Genomic DNA, 18,715 nt, shown 5'->3' on the forward strand with positions numbered 1-18,715 from the left:
CATTTCCTAATAATTGCTTCCACAGTTGATTTCTTCAAACCAAGCTGCTTACCTATTGCAGATTCAGCCTTCCCAGCCTGGTGCAGGTCTACAATTTTGTTTCTGGTGTCCTTTGACATCTATTTGGTCTTGGCCATAGGGGAGTTTGGAGTGTGACTGTTTGAGGTTGTGGACAGGTGTCTTTTATACTGATAACAAGTTCAAACAGGTGCCATTAATACAGGTAACGAGTGGAGGACAGAGGAGCCTCTTAAAGGAGAAGTTACAGGTCTGTGAGAGCCAGAAATCTTGCTTTTTTTGTAGGTGACCAAATACTTATTTTCCACCATAATTTGCAAATAAATTCTTTAAAAATCCTACAATGTGATTTTCTGGATTTTCTTTTCTCATTTTGTCTGTCATAGTTGAAGTGTACCTATGATGAAAATTACAGGACTCTCTCATCTTTTTAAGTGGGAGAACTTGCACGATTGGTGGCTGACAATACTTTTTTTTACCCCAGCCTGAATTTAAAATGGATTCAAATTAGATTTTTTGGACACTGGCCTTCACACAATAATGTCAAAGTGGGATTATATACAAGATACATGCGTCGTTCCTAACTCAGCTGCTGCAGAGAAAGGAAACCACTCATGGATTTCACTGTATATATGGGGCATACAACAATCTCAGCTCTGTAGATTTTGCTGCAAAGAGACAATCCCTTTAACGTGTACGCTGAGAGTCGGAAAGCAAGTACAGCGAGGGAATAATTTAATAGATAAACGAACATGGACGAAACAAGAAACACGAGCAGCGTACATGCATGGAACAGAAACAATACCGCCTGGGGAAGGAACCAAAGGGAGTGACAGATATAGGGAAGGTAATCAAGAAGGTGATGAAGCCCAGGTGTGTCTGAGGTGCTGGTGCGTGTCACGATGGTGATAGGTGTGCGTAATAATGAGCAGCCAGGTGACCTAGAGCGCCAGAGAGCGGGTATACTGTACATGACAATTTATTCTGTTATCGCCACTATGTAGGTGGTTTCTGGCCACAGGTTCAGAAATGGTAAAAGAATCGCAACATTCACTTAAAATTAGCCTTTATAAATTGCAGTGTTGGGCGATTTGGAAAGCCATAAGTCAATAAATAATATAATACTCGTAGGAAGGCTCATGATCTGTGCATACTATATGATTAGAAAGGTTAAAAATGTATGTAAAACATCACAGCACAATTGAAAAATATTTGGCACATGGAAACCAAACGAGGGTGGGCTATGGTGATACAGTAGGTGGGATGTGCTGAGAGTGGCTGAGGGTTGGGATTAAAGAGTTTATGTTCAGTAATGTATTATTGTTATGTGACTGCTTTATATAAAAGTACCATGTATGCAAAATGTGTATGTACAGTACCAGTCAAAAGTTGACATTCAAGGGTTTTCTTTATTTTTTACTATTTTTTTACATTGTTGAATAATAGTAAGACATCAAAACTATGAAATAACACATGGATCATGTAGTAATCAAAATTGTTAAACACGTTAAACATTTTATATTTGGTATTCTTCAAAGTAGCCAACCTTTGCCTTGACAGCTTTGTACACTCTTGGCATTCTCTCAACAAGCTTCATGAGGTAGTCACCTGGAATGCTTTTCCCACATATGCTGAGCACTTGTTGGCTACTGTTTCTTCAGTCTGCGGCGCAACTCACCCCAAACCAACTCTTTTGGGTTGAGGTCGGTGATTGTGGAGGCCAGGTCATCTGATGCAGCACTCAATCACTCTCCTTCTTGGTCAAATAATCGCAATTATACAGCCTTGAGGTGTGTTTTGGGTCATTGTCCTATTGAAAAACAAATGATAGTTCCACCTAGCGCAAACCAGATGAGATGCCTAGAAGGCCAGCGTCCCTTAGTCGCCTCTTCACTGTTGACGTTGAGACTGGTGTGTTGCGGGTACTATTTAATGAAGCTGCCAGTTGAGGACTTGTGAGGTGTCTGTTTCCTCAAACTAGACACTCGAAAGTACTTGTCCTCTTGCTCACTTGTGCATCAGGGCCTCCCACTCCTCTTTCTATTCTGGTTAGCGCCAGTTTGTGCTTTTCCATGAAGGGAGTAGTACACAGTGTTGGACCAGATCTTCAGTTTCTTGGCAACTTCTTGCATGGAATAGTGTTAATTTCTCAGAACAAGAATAGACTGACAAGCTACTCAACTCTTTAAAAGAAGGCCAGTTTTGCTTTCAGCTGTGCTAACATAATTGCAAAAGGGTTTTCTAATGATCAATTAGCATTTTTAAAATGATAAACTTGGATTAGCTAACACAGCGTGCCATTGGAACACAGGAGTGATAAGTTGCTGATAATGGGCCTCTGTACGCCTGTGTAGATATTCCATAAAAAATCAGCTGTTTTCAGGTACAATAGTTATTTACAACATTAACAATGTCGACACTGTATTTCTTATCAATTTGATGTTATTGTAATGGACGAATATGTTGCTTTTCTAAAACAAGGACATTTCTAAGTGACCCCAAACTTTTGAACAGTGGTGTATGCAGTTTTTGTAATAATGTGTGTCTGGGTGGTGGATGGGTTAATAATAGTAATAAATGTAGATATTTTTTCAAATCTTATAAATGTAACACTATTTTTGACAGGTGGTAAGTGCCAGAGAAAAAAAGTCTCAGGTAGATGACTGTGGCAGACTCACTGAACACTTCCTCAAGGTACTGCCACAGTTGCTGATTAAGGTAAGAACATATACATATGCACACACACACACACACACACACACACACACACACACACACACACACACACACACACACACACACACACACACACACACACACACACACACACACACACACACACACACACACACTTTCATGGGAACATATTACAGCAGAGCAGAGCAGGAGGGCTGGTGATGACAGGAAGGATGGCGATGACATTGATGATAATGTTACTACTGATGATGGTTAAGAGAATGACAATAATGATTGATATGACACTTTTTATCCTCCTGCTAGTTAAACTCTGTTAAGGCTACTGCCACTAGAGGGCATTACAATCCAGCAGGTTATATTCTGTCTAATAATCTCACAACTAACATGGCTTTTGCTACAATGAACCAACTGGTGTGCAGACTAATCAAAACAATGATTAATGATGATGGTTGTGATAATTGTGATATGATGATTGTGATAATTATATTCCTAGTATTCAGGGAGCCCAGAAACTGTGGCATCTCTTTTGAAGATACCTCAGTACTTACACCCAGATTCGCCAAATGCAGAATTCCCACAGGTCAGCTTTCTTGAAAATGTGCTTCATAGCCAGCCAGCACTTTTACATTGTTCTTGTAAAAGTTGTCAACAAATGCAAAATTCCAGTGATGGTGATATGTGATTGTCTTACCTACTTTAGTTGAATGCACTTATTGTAAGTAGGTCTGGAAAAAGTGTTTGGTAAATGACTAACAAGAACATGTTAAACAAATACCATAGAGATGAATGAGTGAGAAATGCATGACAAGACTAAGACTAATAATTTATTGTATTGTATTAGTGTATGGGACATGTACTAGCTATGTACTTCTCAGCAATTACTTTGCGACTGCTCTTAGCACCTTCTGCTGGTGAGACTATTAAATCAGATTTGAGAAGGAAAAGATCTCCAGCATTCTTGTAAGATTCACAGTACTTTCAATGGTCCAAAACATATTTAGTCCATAGACCTTGATCAGGGGTTAAAGTTAAACCTCCATGAACGTCTATTGACCCAACCATTTGTTTAAGATCACCAATTCCAGTGTGTTTTTTTATTTTTATACACCCAAAATTAAAGAAAAAGTCAGAACAACCCTGTTTTAAAGAGTATTTCTCCGTCCCCCTTCCTTCCAGGCGTTGTCGGGCCTGCTGGCTGAGATGGGAGCTGTTTTGGAGCTCCACACTGACCCTGCAGTGCTGGAGGCGGCTGCTCGCTCATACCTCAGCCTGTGTGGAGAGGAAACAGCCTGGCACCCCCTGGCACGACCTGGCAGAGACGCAGTGGTCCAATGCTGGGCAGACAGATTGGCAGCACTGCTGGGTGACGCACTGCAGGTAGGCACAGAGATGCCATGTGTAACACATACATAAATATATGTAGTTAATACAGATTGAGTTATGTATCTGTTGCCATATTCCTCTCCCCCTCTCTCTCTCTTTCTCTCTTTCTTCTCAGGATGGCAACTTCACTGCTGATGAGGAAAAGACAGGAGAGATTCTATCCACACTGAAGAAACTCACTGCTTTCCACAAGTAAGATGATGTGTGTGTGTGTGTGTGTGCATTTGTGCCTGTGAATGCACGCAGGTGATCATGGCTGCGTTCGTGTCTGCGCGTGTGACACCTGCTCTGCTCTCTTGTAGTGCCCAGGACCTGTCTCGTTGGGGACTGCATGAGCAGGTCTTTCCTCTTCTCTCAGTGGAGATCATTCACGGTGGATTACCTACACAGGTAGATAGTATACCCTGCCCTGAGCTATGATCACCCTCTGTCAAATAACATCACACCAGTCCATTCCTACTAACCCCCAAGCTCTCCCTATATGGAACATCACATAACCTTTTGGCATTTACAGTACAGTTGAAGTATAAAACACAAACCTAGTTGAGAACTCCATGCCTCACCACCTCTGACCTCCCTCTCTCTCTGCCCTCAGCTGACAGTGGAAGCTCTGCAGTATGTATCTTACTCTGTCCTCTGGAATCTCAACACCAGTAGAGAAACCCTGACCTCACGGGTGACCACCTGATATTACCTCCTACAGTTAGCTAGTCCGGCTTTATTTACAGTTGGATAGTTTCTTGTACGGTTGGACAGATGTATTGAATGCTATGACTGACCGTGTGTGTATGTCTGTGCAGGAAAAGGCTGTAGCCCAGAGGAGTCAGATGAGAGCATTGTGTGAGAAGTGTCTACGTTGTCTGTCCCACAATGATCAGAGTGTGAAGGAGCAGGTAGGACGCACTATTAGTCTGAACCTTTAAATACTTCAGCTGCACTGGTGCATTGGATTCAATGGAATAGTCACAAAAGTGTAAATCCTGTCCATCTGGCACAGAAGGCAGGCTCAATGAAAAGGGTCTTAACACAGGACTGCTAGCCTCCATGTTATTTTGTCTAAATGGACCCGTACTGTATGTTGTGCATCAGTATTGACGAGTGAACTATGAACTTTGTTATTCCACTGTCCTAGTGACTCTGTTATCGTTTACATCTTGGTGATTTTGTTATACCGCCACCCCCATACCTCATTCTGATAATTAGTGAAACTAATAAACTATCCGTAAATCTCTTCCCATGAGTAAAAATGTACTATAGTCTAAATGTGATTTTATTAGACCTTTTTAAAGAACAATCAGTATTTATATGATGATGTTTCTGCCTTTCGGTGGCTCCAGCATATGTGACAATGTGCTGCTTACACCATTGGACATACCATTGGTTCTACCTCACTGGTCATGTGATTGATTGTGTCCTCAACCGCTCAGGCCTTTCCATCTTTAGTATCTCTGTGTATGATAACCTCACTGACACTGAGTGGTTCATCTGCGCTATATTTGAAGGGCACAACTAAGCATGAGCTAGTATTCATCATGACAACTACTAAAGAGTTCGCTAAAGCAGAAACACTTCTGACAACCGTGCCACAAGTCAGTTCAAAAAAATATATATTTAGTTCTCTGAATGTTGGCTACTTCTCTCTTTACTGTGAAACGAACTAATACGTTGTCTTGCTCCTGTCGCTCTCTTCTTTTTATTATTTTTCTCCATCCCTCTCCCACTTTCTCACCCCTCCCCCCCCAGGCATTCCTGTCTCTGTGTGATGTCTTGACGGCCCACAACTACCAGTTGCAAGTGTGGGATCCCTCGTCTTACGGCCCCCTGCTCTACACTCCCGACCCGAAACTTCAGAGGGCGCTGCTTGCCTTCATTCTGGAACACGTCTTCACTGGAGCAGAGTACGACAGCCACAGCAGGGGTGAGTCCATTGACAACTCTACTTCTGATTACTGTAGATACTCTATTAGAGAGGGCGGGCGAGCTTAATGCACCCCCTTCTTACCATACCTCTACCTGACTTGCTCACCCCTTCTCCCCCAGGTCCCCAAACTTGACTGGAAATCAGTAGGAGTTTGTCCAAAGTTTGCAGGAATGTATTAAGGCAGGTTAGAGTGCAATGATGATGTTGATAAATTATATTCGTAAGACAAGATGAGGCTAGAGAAAATAGCACCTCTCTGTCTCTTTGTTTCGTCCTGTGTGTCTTACACACTTGTACCTTTCCCCAGCAGATGGCACTGTTTTTCTTTGTCAGACTGTAGGATGGTACAGATGTACAGTATGTCACAGGTTTACAGTTCACTCCCTGTTTCTGTTACAAGTTAATCATGATAATACAATCAGATATTAAATTCACAGCCGCAGTCGTAGCTAAATGGATCTACACAGAGGTGCTCCTAGGCTATAAATCACTTCATATTCTACTCCTCAAACCTGACCTAATAATTGACTTCAAATCGCGTAGGAAAGCCAGTAATACACACCCAGTGCTACACAGACTCATTATACATTAGTCCAAGAGATTAGTCCAAGTATTTGTTAGGTGACGTGTCTATGGATGCTTTGTATAGCGTTTGGATATATTTTTTTTCAGATTCCACAGTGGGAAAAGTTCTATTGAATTGTTTTTTCTATATTTAAACAAAAAGGAAACGGGATCGATAGAAAACGCGTGCACTGCTTTATTCTCCGAGAATGTATTTTGTGTGGGCCATTTACTGTGTATTGAGTATTGATGGTCAAGAGGAGGCATTCATAATCAATGGTACTTGATGACAGCTTTTCTCATGGGAAACATATTGCGTCCTCACACGGGTAAGTCCAGATAAGTCAATAAGCGCACAGGAAGGAATTTCTCATATGTTCAAACAAATGCAATATGGGACTATTGGTTTGGAACATGTAATAAAGATCTATTGTGTTATTTGATTTACTTCGTGGCTATTATAGTATAGACACTGTTTTCTATTAGGTGGTGGATTGGAGATCAGTCTCGGGGCAAAGGCATTAAGTTATGAAATAAGGGCAATGTTTTCCCGTGAGAAAATAGCATTAACTTTGGTTCACCTCTGCGAGCGTTTTATTGGCTCTGTGAAAGATTGAACCCACATGGTGTCATAACTATAGTTGCATGTTGTCACTTATTTCCACCTGTTAAACCCGTTGTCCTGAAACTAACTAAACCACTCTTTCCCTCTCATCTGTCTCTCATTCCCCGCTTTCTTTCTTCTCTTTTTTGCTTTTCCTCTCGTTCATCCTTTTCTTCCCCTTACTCATTCTGCATCTCTCTCAGGTAGTGATGTAGAGTCTGGCGAGGGGAGGTTGGAGGAGCTCCACAGACGTAGGAGCTTATTGGCAGGCTTCTGTAAACTCATAGTACACGGGGTGCTGGAGATGAGTATGGCTGCTGATCTCTTTAAGTATTACATGAAGGTAATGCTACTATCTCAAAGTGATTTCTGCATACAATATACATATTTCAAGGGATATATATACAGTGTATTCGGAAAGTATTCAGATCCCTTGACTTTATTCCACATGTTGTTGTTACAACCTGAATTCAAAACGGATTAAATATCATATTTTTTTTCTCACCCATCTACACACAATACCCCATAATGATGAAGTAGAAAATGTTTAGGCATTTTTGCAAATTTATTGAAAATTAAATACTGAAATAGCTAATTTACATAAGTATTCACACCCCTGAGTCAATGCAAAAATCTGGGTTGTACAATATTTCCCCATCATTTTCCAAATTCTTAACTCTCTGTCAAATTGATTGTTGATCATTGCTAGACAACAATTCAAGTCTTACCGCAGATTTAAGTGAATCATAAACAATTACTCTTCTTTGTAATCAACACCAGTGTAGATTTAGCCTTGTGCATCAGGTTATTGTCCTGTTGAAAGGTGGCTGGGTGTATTGATTGCTCAAAGAGATATTCATTTTTTGTTTTTGTTTTTACTCATCTACCAATAGGTGTCCTTGCAAGGCTTTTGAAAACCTCCCTGGTCTTTGTGGTTGAACCTGTATTTGAAATTGACGGACGTTACAATTATCTGTATGTGCGGGGTACAGAGATGAGGTAATAAACTCTATTATTGCACAAAGAGTGAGCCCATGCAATTTCATATGTGACTTGTTAAGCACATGTTTTCTCCTGAACTTATTTAGGCTTGACATAATAAAGGGGTTGAATACTTTTTGACTTGAGACATTTCAGGTTTTTATTATTGAATTAATAATAAAAAAATCCACTTTGACATTATGGGGTGTTGTGTGTAGTGCCAGTGACAAAACAAATCTCAATTGAATCCCAGAATTCCAGAAATTCTAAAATGTGGAAAAAGTCAAGGGTCGTGAATACTTTCTGAAGACACTGTATGTTTTCTACTTGGGTAGAACATTTATACCGCACCGGAAACCTAGATTTAGGGTTATATTGCATAGGGCCCCTCCTCATCCTCACCACTATAGGAGCAGTACATTAGAACAGTGTATTAGAATTCTCACACAGGTATGAATATCCAGTTGTATGTTTTGTGTGGCACTATATAGGGAATATAAGGTCATCAACATTCTCTGAGCGGGACAAGCAGCAGAAAGCACACACACAGTGATACAGCTATCTGTAGTGAGGGGGCAGAGGCCAGACGCCACATGAAAGGCTCTGACATGACTGTCTCCTCACCACTGATATTCTCTCTCTCTCTCTCTGCAGTATTATAATAACTTTGGTGACATCATTAAGGAGACTCTCAGCAGAACGCGGCAGATGGATAAGATCGAGAGTGCTCGCACGCTGGTGCTCTGTCTGCAACAGGTGGGCCAGGGTTGTTCTGACTCTACCCCTTCACCTCTTTTCATTACGTCATGTTTCACCCCCCCCCCCCCCCCCCTCAAAAACAAATGTATACATACAGTGCCAGTCAAAAGTTTGGACACATTTTCTACATTGTGGAATAATAGTGATGATATGAAAACTATGAAATAACACACATGGAATCATGTAGTAACCAAAAAAAAAGTGTTATATTTGAGATTCTTAAAAGTAGCCACCCTCCACCAGTCCTATTTATTATTTTCAAAGATTATACCGCATTTTCTTTCTTCCCAAAAATATATCTGCTAATTGGGAGAAAATATATATCTGAGTTTAACCATAGTCGTTTCTGGTGGATTAAACTGAAATTGCAACCAACTTTCTATGGCTTGTTTTAAAAATAGCTATATTTTTTACATTTACATTTTCAAATAACCGAAAGTGAGAGATTGTAATCTGAAGGGGAAAAGACCATTCGTAAACACTAGGTCAGCCATTCTTACTAATCTGCCAGAGAACCAGTTTGGATGTAAGTATATCTTTTGTATGACTGAAGCCTTTAGTGAGAGGTCTAATGCTTTAATATTTAATCATTTCTGCCCTCTGAATTCACATTCATTATATAAATAGGCTCGTTTAATGTTGTCTGGCTTACCGTTCCAAATAAAAAAAAAAAATTTTTGTACAAATAAATCAACTGGGATATGACTAAAGAGTTTAACCAGGGTGATATTTTCCTTTCCCTGGTAGCAAGGGATTATTATTTACGTAACTTTGTATTAAAATGTATTGTAGTTCGGCCATTTCTGTCTTTTGAGATATGAATACAGAGTATTTTATTTTATACCTTTTATTTAACCAGGCAAGTCAGTTAAGAACAAATTCTTATTTTCGGCCTAGGAACAGTGGGTTAACTGCCTGTTCAGGGGCAGAACGACAGATTTGTACCTTGTCTGCTTGGGGGTTTGAACTTGCAACCTTCCGGTTACTAGTCCAACGCTCCAGGTGGTAAACACAGTTGTGTTTTTTAGTGATCCAATACGTAATATATTACATTTATCTTAATTTGGTTGTAATCCAGAAATGTTAGAAATGTTAGAATATATTCTATCTTCCTCAAATTAAATTCATTGGGAGAAGGATATTTTGCATGCATTTTAAATCTGTATCCAAAATAATTATTGAGAAATAATTTAAATTGGGAAATGTGACATTTTGGCACTATCCAAGGCCTCCAGGTTTTAGATATTATATTATCCAATAAAGGCCTGGTTAAGGCCTAATGGTAGATCCCACAGAGGGAGGGGTGGCTTGTAGGCGGTGCTCTTTTTTGGCCTCACTCAGCATATGGGTATGTGTTGTCCTTTAGTTGGCTGGCTAATGGATGGCAAATATCATTCAGGTCTAAATTAGGGAGAGATCTGAGTTTGATTAAATTGAGCTGATCGGATTTTAGTTGGATTTGATTTAACTGAGCTTATCTGAACTGAACTAAATTGAGTAAAGTACATCGAGTTAGATTCAGCTGACATGAATTGAACGAAACTGTGACCAAGTTGATCAGTGATGTCTCTGTCACTTTTTTTCCTCAGTTGTTCCTGCGTCTGAAGCAGGAGCAGGACAGTGGAGTCACCTGTAGCTCAGGTGTCCAAACATTCAGCAGCATCAAGGAGCTGGCCAGACGCTTCTCTCTCACCTTCGGCTGGGACCAGACAAAGTCCAGAGAGTCCCTCACTCTGATCCATAGGTAGGTGAACACTACCCTCATAACCTTGCATACATGCACACTCACGTCCCATTTAATGTTATTCATCATGGTTTCCGGGGCCTCATTTCACCACTTTTTACTATGAGCATTTGTTTAAAATAATACTCAGAAGAATTATACTAATAATACAATTTTTGGCACATTTCCTACGCTCAATGCGCTCGTGTCATTCATTCACTTTTCCTCTCTCTTTGTGTGTGAAGGGACGGTATAGAGTTTGTTTTTCAGGGCTTTGTCCAGAGAGCAGAGAAGCCCTCTCCTCCATACCTCTCCTACCTCACCATCCTCAGCGAGTTCTCCAGCAAGCTCCTCAGACCAGACAAAAAGATTGTGTAAGTGTGTGTTCTCTTCTCTGTATAACATGCTTAAAGGCCAAGTGCAGTCAAAAGTTTGGACAAGCCTACTTATTACAGGGTTTTTCTATATTTTCACTATATTCTACATTGTAGATTAATAGTAAAGACATCAAAACTAAGAGGTAATCCAAAAAGTTTTAAACAAATCAAAATGACATTTTTCAAAGTAGCCACCCTTTGCCTTGATGACAGCTTTGTACACTTTTGGCATTCTCTCAACCTTCATGAGGTAGTTACCTGGAATGCATTTCAATTAACAGGTGTGCCTTGTTAATTTGTGGAATTTCTTAATGCGTTTGAGCCAATCAATTGTGCTGTGACAAGGTAGGGGTGGTATACAGAAGAGAGCCCTATTTGGTAAAAAACCAAAGAACAGCACAAATAAGCCAAGAGAAACGACAGTCAATCTGCAAAATGTCAAGAACTTTGAAAAGTTTCTTCAAGTGCAGTCGCAAAAAACAATCAAGCGCTATGATGAAACTGGTTCTCATGAGGACCGCCACATGAAAGGAAGACCCAGAGTTCTCTACTGCAGAGGATAAGTTCATTGGAGTTACCAACCTCAGAAATTGCAGCCCAAATAAATGCTTCATAGTGTTCAAGTAACAGACACATCTCAACATTAACTGCTCAGAGGAGACCACGTGAATCAGGTTTATGGTTGAATTGCTACAAAGTAAACCAATAAGAATACTTGCTTTGGCCAAGAAACACAAGCAATGGACATTAGACAGGTGTAAATCTGTCTGATGTTTCAACATTTTTGGATGCAGAGTAGGTAAACAGATCTCCGCATGTGTGGTTCCCACCGTGAACCATGGAGGAGGTCGTGTGATGGCGCTTTATTTTAGAATTTAAGGCACACTTAACCAGCATGGTTAACACAGCATTCTGCAGCGATAAGCCATCCCATCTGGTTTGCGCTTAGTGGGGCTATCATTTGTTTTTCAACAGGACCAATGACCCAAAACACACCTCCATGCTGCGTAAAAGGGCTATTTGACCAAGAAGGAGAGTGATGGAGTGCTGCATCAGATGACATTGGCCTCCACAATCACCCGACCTCAAGCCAATTGAGATGTTTTGGGATGAGTTGGACCGCAGAGTGAAGGAAAAGCAGCCAAGTGCTCAGCATATGTGGTAACTCCTTCAAGACTGTTGGAGAAGCATTCCTCATGAAGCTGGTTGAGAGAATACAAAGTGTGCAAAGCTGTCAAAGGCAAATGGTGGCTACTTTGAAGAATCTAAAATATATTTTGATTCAACTTTTTTTTGGGTTACTACATGATTCCATATGTGTTTTTTCATAGTTTTGATGTCTTTGCTATTATTCTACAATGTAGAAAATAGTACAAATAAAAAACCCTTGAAATGAGCAGGTGTCCACATTTGACTGGTACCGTATATATTTCCACACGGGGGCTGGAATAATACTGTGAAACTGAAAATAATGCCTTTTTTAGATCTAGTGATGTCACCAGGCAGTCCAGAACTCCATCCCACCAAAATAGGCTGACATTTCAGGCAGTTAGACCAATATGAAAGCATCCCAAACCTGCTCTGTCATTAACAGCTAGTTTTCACTTTTCCTCTCCCCACTCAGACTACTCTGACAATCCTAGCAAAAGTTTTGCTTGAGAAATTGTTCTTTGCTAAGAAGCTATGTGTTTCTTTTTGACCATTATTAACTCAAAACAATCACAGTAAGGTACTTAATATTAACTAATTTCTGGTAACTACTGAGATAAAAATGGCTGCATTGGACCTTTTAAAGACTGTTTGTATGTCAGTGGACTAGCTTAAACCTGTCCCTCTCTCCCTCCAGTTACACCTACCTACAGAGGTACATAAGTGAACAGATCATCAGTAACAGAGAGGAGTGTTGGCTGCCACTCATCTACTACCGAGCCTCCTTATTGGCTACTGGAGCTGAGGGGGAAGATGCTGTGTCCTTCATCAGCTCTGATACGCTAAAGCAACCGTCTCTAGCCAATCGCTCACGCTCTCCCTCTGTCAGACACAGCCCGACTGCTGATGGTAGGTACTTTGATTTTGTCAAGACAGGGACCTTCTGATCATGACTTCCATGAGTGATTGCACTGCTTTGTATAGGATTTATTCTTGCATATTCAGTTTTCAGAGTGCCATAAAAGGCCGGCAAGATCGTTATGCACACAGAACATATTCGATTGAGCAATGTATATTGTCTTTGATAGGAGACATGAGGTCCCCGTCTGCTCTTACCTCTACTGAGACCAAAGTAAGGAGGCTCCATAAGGCCAGCAGCAGTACAAGGTAGAAACCCTAACACCAACCCTGACTTTTAACACTTATCCCAACCCTAACCCTGAATTAAGTGGATTGGAGATGGAACTGATCCCAACTCTGGCCAAGTTTTTACTCCTTTCAAATACTTATTTCTTTCCGTTTTACAATGAATGATTGAAGGCAGTGTTTCCATCTTCAATCATGTACAGATCAGTGACTGCTTCCCCAGGAAGGGATGCATTAAAAAGAATAAGCAATTCAAGCAGGGCTCACTGTTTCTTACCAGAGTATAATGGTTATATTAATTATATTTGTCTTTGACCCGGTCAGCCCAGAGGACAGGAAGCCAGAGGTTGAGCTTGGCCCCATCGCCAGGGAACCCCCGCCGACCATAGTGATATCAGAGGAGCCGTTCCACGCTAACGAGGAATTGGATGTGGATACTGTGGAGGTTGACCTGTGAACTGGAAGATGGATCGAATAAAATAAAAAAGTCACATGCTTTGTAAACAAAAAGTGAAATGCTTACTTACGGGACCTTCCCAACAATGTGGAGAGAAAGAAAATAGTGAAGTAATAATAAATACACCAATGAGTAACGATAACTTGGGGTACCAGTACCGAGTCGATGTGTAGGTGTACGATTTAAATATAACTAGGCAACATGATAGTAGAAGCAGCGTATGTGACGAGTCGATTATAAGAATGGATGGGAGCAATATGACAAACATTATCACCTTTCCTATCAGAAAGGATGTGGTGGAAGTACCATATTGCTTAACTCCCAGTACCTATTGATATCTACACAGGTGTCTGGACAAGGATGGAATAAACATCTAAGTTATCAAAAGGGACAAGTCTTGCTTCCTCTCCTTCATGGCACTGTTTTGAATGAGGAAGAAAATAATCTGGTGTATGCTTTTCCCCCATCCAGATGTAGGAAAGGAGACATGAGTATTTTTCTCTAACCTTATTTAAACCAACTGTCAAAATAGAACTGGCTCTTTGACAGCTTCCAGTCCGTGTAGACAATTTCAGTCTTCCTTGGAGAAGATGCTGTACCAATGGTAGGTTAAGACTAATTACCCAGGACAATGCTGTGGTGCATTATGGATATAAGCGCTTTTTATTTGTATTGAAACCAATGTATCTGCTGGTGCTGTTATTTCACTTCGCTCTTGGGAAAAGTCCCTCTAGATACTAAAGAATGATAAATTGTATCCACGCTTGAAAGAAAGACTCAATTGTTTATATCAACAGCTTTTAGGGAATACTAGTGGGCTCGTTTTTACACTAAAAGCATATTCATGAAAATGTCAATTTAAATCATAGCAAATGCTATTTTGGTGCCAGCGTTTTAATTTTGATTATAAAATAAGCATATTGTGTGTGTGTATAAGAGGTTAGGGTCATATAGACAATGATTATCAATGAGTCAGATGTGCCCTAGCTAGTAGGTGATTGTGTTATGGCTTAGATCTCACCTACATTATCTAAATAGGATTGAAACACACCACTGTTCATCTGTTCTTCTAATGGTAGATTTGTACACAAGTGTGGTCTGGAAAGGTGTGTGTGTGGTCTGGAAAGGTGTGTGTGGTCTGGAAAGGTGTGTGGTCATAGTAGCTGATCAGACCTGTTTTAATTGACTTGTCATCAGAAATGGTACCATCAATAAATATCACTCGCACAAAATGCTCTTGCTTCTTTCCATGAAGAAATGCCAATCTTTTTAATTCTTTATTTGAACAAAACATACATTTTACTTCCTGCATTAAAGTACTTTGTCAGATTTTTAAAACATCTGACCCCCTATTTTGCAACACAGCAAGCACAAAATAAATATTTACAGTTTATTTCAAATTTATAACTCCATCTCACACACAAAGCATATTGACACAGAATATTATACGGATGAACTCAATATTGTACAGTTAGACAGTGTGTACCTTGCCAGGCATTTGGACTGAGCTCAAGCACTCTACTACCCTGCCCCTCCCAGCAGGTAGACTGTACCTTTTTGCTTTGCAATCGGACCAGAAACGACTCAATATGGTTCATATCTCTGGAATGTTGAATTAGCCAATTCCTAAGAATGAGTAACAAAAAAAAAACGTTTGTCATTGATGTGGGTGGGATATTAACTTAAGTGTGCTGCAGTGGCTCTTGTCTAATGGTTACCAAACTTTCATGCTGTGATCGACACCTAAAAGTCTCTCGGATCTCCTAATGACCTAAACGTTTCACGCTGCAACCCACTCAAGGCCTCCTGAATTGCCTCGCGAGCCACCACATAACAAAAAGTGTTGAGCCAGGACTCAGTAGGAACCAGGATTTAAACTAATTAAGGTATGTTTAACACCACTGCTAAGATGACGGCAGCACCCTTCTTATCACTGTTGCAACAATGTGTTTGTCACTTAACTGAGTAAAGAAAGAAAAGGCAACACGTGAGGCGGTTTGAGGCCATGGACTGAAGTGTCCTCTACTTAAAGGTAAGAGCTGGTAACGGCACCTGCATCGTTTGGCAGATCAAGATGCTACTTCCCCCTCTTGACTAGAGTCTGGTGGGCGTTACCTGTTCCTGTGGCTGCCAGCTTCCACTAAGTAACCGTGTGATGTTTGTCCTGTAGTTTGGTGGTAGCGCTTGTTTTCATCCCTAGTTTGACAAGTGTCTGTGGTTCAGAGTTAGCCGTTTGACCGTCACTCACTACTGTGTGATCGTATCTATACCATTGTTTAATGTGAACGTTTGTGGTTCTGGTTTGGCGATCAACTGCTCAATGTCCTGTATCCCGTAGCCGCTTCTTCTCCCTGTTTTGTTGGTCTCCCAGTGCTAGTTATTCAAAGTCGTCCTCATCCAAGTCCAGATTGCAGTGAGGGTTGGGGATCTCAAAGAAATGTCTCTCCTCTGTCCTCAGACACAATTCACTGGAGATGTGACTCAGAGCATTGTCATACCTACAGGGAATATATGAGCGAGAGAGTTCTTCCAACATTGTGAAATAAAAGCATTGCATATTATTATTTTTTGTATCTTTTTATTTAACCAGGTAGGCCAGTTGGCCAGGTCGTAGTTGTAAATAAGCAAAGTGACAAACAGTTACACATGGGATAAACAAACGTACAGTCAATATACAGTGTGTGCAAATGTAGTAAGATTAGGGAGGTAAGGCAATAAATAGGCCTTAGTGGCCAAATAATTACAATTTAGCTTTAACACTGGAGTGATTGGGGTGCAAAAAATAAGAATATGGGGATGAGGTAGTTGGGGGGGGCTATTTACAGATGGGCTGTGTACAGGTGCAGTGATCGGTAAGCTGCTCTGACAGCCGATGCTTAAAGTTAGTGAGGGAGCTATAAGTATCCAGCTTCAGTGTTTTTGTTTTGTTTTTTGCAATTCGTTCATCATTGGCAGCAGAGAACTAGAAGGAAAGGCGGCCAAAGGAAGTGTTGGCTTTGGAGATGACAAGTGAAATTTTCCTGCGTGTGCTACGGGTGTGTGTTGCTATGGTGACCAGTGAGCTGAGATAAGGCGGGGTTTTACCTAGCAAAGACTTAGATGACCTGGAGCCAGTGGGTTTGGCGACAAATATGAAGCTAGGGCCAACTAACGAGAGCATACAGGTCGCAATGGTGGGTAGTATATGGGACTTGTGACAAAATGGATGGCACTGTGATAGACTACATCCAATTTGCTCAGTAGAGTGTTGGAAGCTATTTTGTAAATTACATCGTTGAGGATAGGTAGGGTAGTCAATTTTACGAGGGTACGTTTAACAGCATAAGTGAAGGAGGCTTTGTTGCGAAATAGGAAGTCTATTCTAGATTGAATTTTGGATTGGAGATGCTTACTGTGAGTCTGGAAGGAGAGTCTACAGTATAACCAGACAGTTAGAATGTGGACAACTACAAATACCTAAGTCAACCGTCCAGAGTAGTGATGCTAGACGGGCGGGCGGGTGCGGGCAGCGATCGTATAAGAGCATGCATTTAGTTTAACTTGCAGTTGGAGGCCACAGAAGAAGTGTTGCTTGTCTGGAGGTTTGTTAATAACAGTGTCCAAAGAAGGGCAAGAAGAAGTATACAGAATGGTGTCGTCTGCGTAGAGGTGGATCAGAGACTCACCAGCAGCAAGAGCGACATCATTGACATATTCAGAGAAAAGAGTCGGCCCGAGAATTGAACCCTGTGGCACCCCCGTAAACAAGGCGAGGCAATCATTTGAGAAACCAAGGCTGTTGAGTCTGCCGATAAGAATGCGGTGATTGACAGTCAAAAGCCTTGGCCAGGTCGATGAAGATGGCGGTTATGATATCGTTTAGGACCTTGAGCATGGCTGAGGTGCACCCATGACCAGCTCGGAATCCAGATTGCATAGTGGAGAAGGTACGGTGGGATTTGAAATGGTCGGTGATCTGTTATCTTGGCTTTCAAAGACTTTAGAAAGGTAGGATATCTGGATTTGGGTGAAGGAGAAGTGGGGGAAGCTTGGGCAAATTGCTGTGTGTGTGTGGGGGGTGGGGTGCAGAGCTGTTGGCCGGGGTAGGGGTAGCCACGTGGAAAGTATCTACATGAGACAGGACAAAAAGTGGTACAGTAGATATGCAGGGATCAACTCCATGGAGGAGCATCATTCAAGAGATGAACAGGTGAGGACAACAACAACAGGAGGGAAAATACTGATGGTGAAGAGTTCCAGAGAGTGCTGAGGAAGGGATTGGTTTTGAAACACAGCTGCCTTATCAATTCCACATCAGCCTGTAGCCCCTACCTACCTCCCTATGTCCTAGGAGTTGAAAGAACAGATAGTGTAGAAAGAGTGTAGTTATGGCAAAAAATACACCCAAACTTATCAGAGGACACAGTAGAGTGCTTACCCACTACTACCTATCCTTTTAGAAATGTACCTAGAGGCTAGGGGTGGAATTGGAACTGAGCGAGCATGGAGGAGTGAAGGAGTGAGAGAGAGCCTACACCCTGAGGATAGACAGACACCCTGGTCTCTTACCTGGCCAGGCAAAGCAGCCTCTCCCTCATCCTACCCAGCTTGTCTTTAGAAGTCTGTGGTGTTCCTAAAACCACCACACAATAGCCTGTTAACAGCCTGGTCCCTCACACTGGCCCCCTATAATCATTCTACGCAATCCTCCTGAAGTCAAGCCATAACAAAGAAACACTTGGCATACATATCATCTACAGTGATAATCTAACCCTGGCTTTCCTACTGCAGAATAGGTCAAAGGACAAATTATCCTTCAGGACTGCAGTCAGTCCTCTAACCAACTGAACTCAACTATTGACTTTCTCCTCTACAGAAACAGATGAGATTTGTCATTAAATCAACAAGAGGCTTCTGCGAACCTGTCCAGTAAATTATAGAACACTGGTTGAGTGTA

General features: G+C 41.2%; 2 protein-coding genes across 9 annotated transcripts in view; one reads left to right on the forward strand and one right to left on the reverse strand.

Moving 5' to 3' along the window:
- The window catches only part of si:ch211-269e2.1 (cohesin subunit SA-2), a 47,689-nt gene extending 32,678 nt beyond the window's left edge, over nucleotides 1-15,011 (forward strand). For 3 of the 4 annotated variants that reach the window (XM_046358788.1, XM_046358807.1, XM_046358797.1), the window contains 15 exons: nucleotides 2,644-2,736; nucleotides 3,209-3,295; nucleotides 3,892-4,092; nucleotides 4,214-4,290; nucleotides 4,401-4,488; nucleotides 4,694-4,774; nucleotides 4,899-4,991; nucleotides 5,842-6,016; nucleotides 7,391-7,530; nucleotides 8,823-8,924; nucleotides 10,517-10,671; nucleotides 10,896-11,024; nucleotides 12,874-13,085; nucleotides 13,265-13,343; nucleotides 13,647-15,011. In XM_046358788.1, coding sequence (XP_046214744.1) covers nucleotides 2,644-2,736; nucleotides 3,209-3,295; nucleotides 3,892-4,092; nucleotides 4,214-4,290; nucleotides 4,401-4,488; nucleotides 4,694-4,774; nucleotides 4,899-4,991; nucleotides 5,842-6,016; nucleotides 7,391-7,530; nucleotides 8,823-8,924; nucleotides 10,517-10,671; nucleotides 10,896-11,024; nucleotides 12,874-13,085; nucleotides 13,265-13,343; nucleotides 13,647-13,779 — 1,845 coding nt within the window. In that variant the 3' untranslated portion in view covers nucleotides 13,780-15,011. Of the gene's footprint in view, nucleotides 1-2,643; nucleotides 2,737-3,208; nucleotides 3,296-3,891; nucleotides 4,093-4,213; nucleotides 4,291-4,400; nucleotides 4,489-4,693; nucleotides 4,775-4,898; nucleotides 4,992-5,841; nucleotides 6,017-7,390; nucleotides 7,531-8,080; nucleotides 8,187-8,822; nucleotides 8,925-10,516; nucleotides 10,672-10,895; nucleotides 11,025-12,873; nucleotides 13,086-13,264; nucleotides 13,344-13,646 lie in introns of those variants that run through there. The other variant, XR_006839919.1, reaches the window with a different exon arrangement.
- Nucleotides 15,012-15,014: 3 nt separating this feature from the next.
- ppp2r3b (protein phosphatase 2, regulatory subunit B'', beta) overlaps nucleotides 15,015-18,715 on the reverse strand; it is a 57,086-nt gene continuing 53,385 nt past the window's right edge. For 3 of the 5 annotated variants that reach the window (XM_046358831.1, XM_046358822.1, XM_046358857.1), the window contains one exon: nucleotides 15,015-16,277. In XM_046358831.1, coding sequence (XP_046214787.1) covers nucleotides 16,157-16,277 — 121 coding nt within the window. In that variant the 3' untranslated portion in view covers nucleotides 15,015-16,156. Of the gene's footprint in view, nucleotides 16,278-18,327; nucleotides 18,392-18,715 lie in introns of all 5 variants that reach the window. The other 2 variants (XM_046358848.1, XM_046358841.1) reach the window with 1 other exon arrangement.

This window comes from Oncorhynchus gorbuscha, linkage group LG01, assembly GCF_021184085.1.
Source record: "Oncorhynchus gorbuscha isolate QuinsamMale2020 ecotype Even-year linkage group LG01, OgorEven_v1.0, whole genome shotgun sequence".
Taxonomy (NCBI): Eukaryota; Metazoa; Chordata; class Actinopteri; order Salmoniformes; family Salmonidae; genus Oncorhynchus; species Oncorhynchus gorbuscha.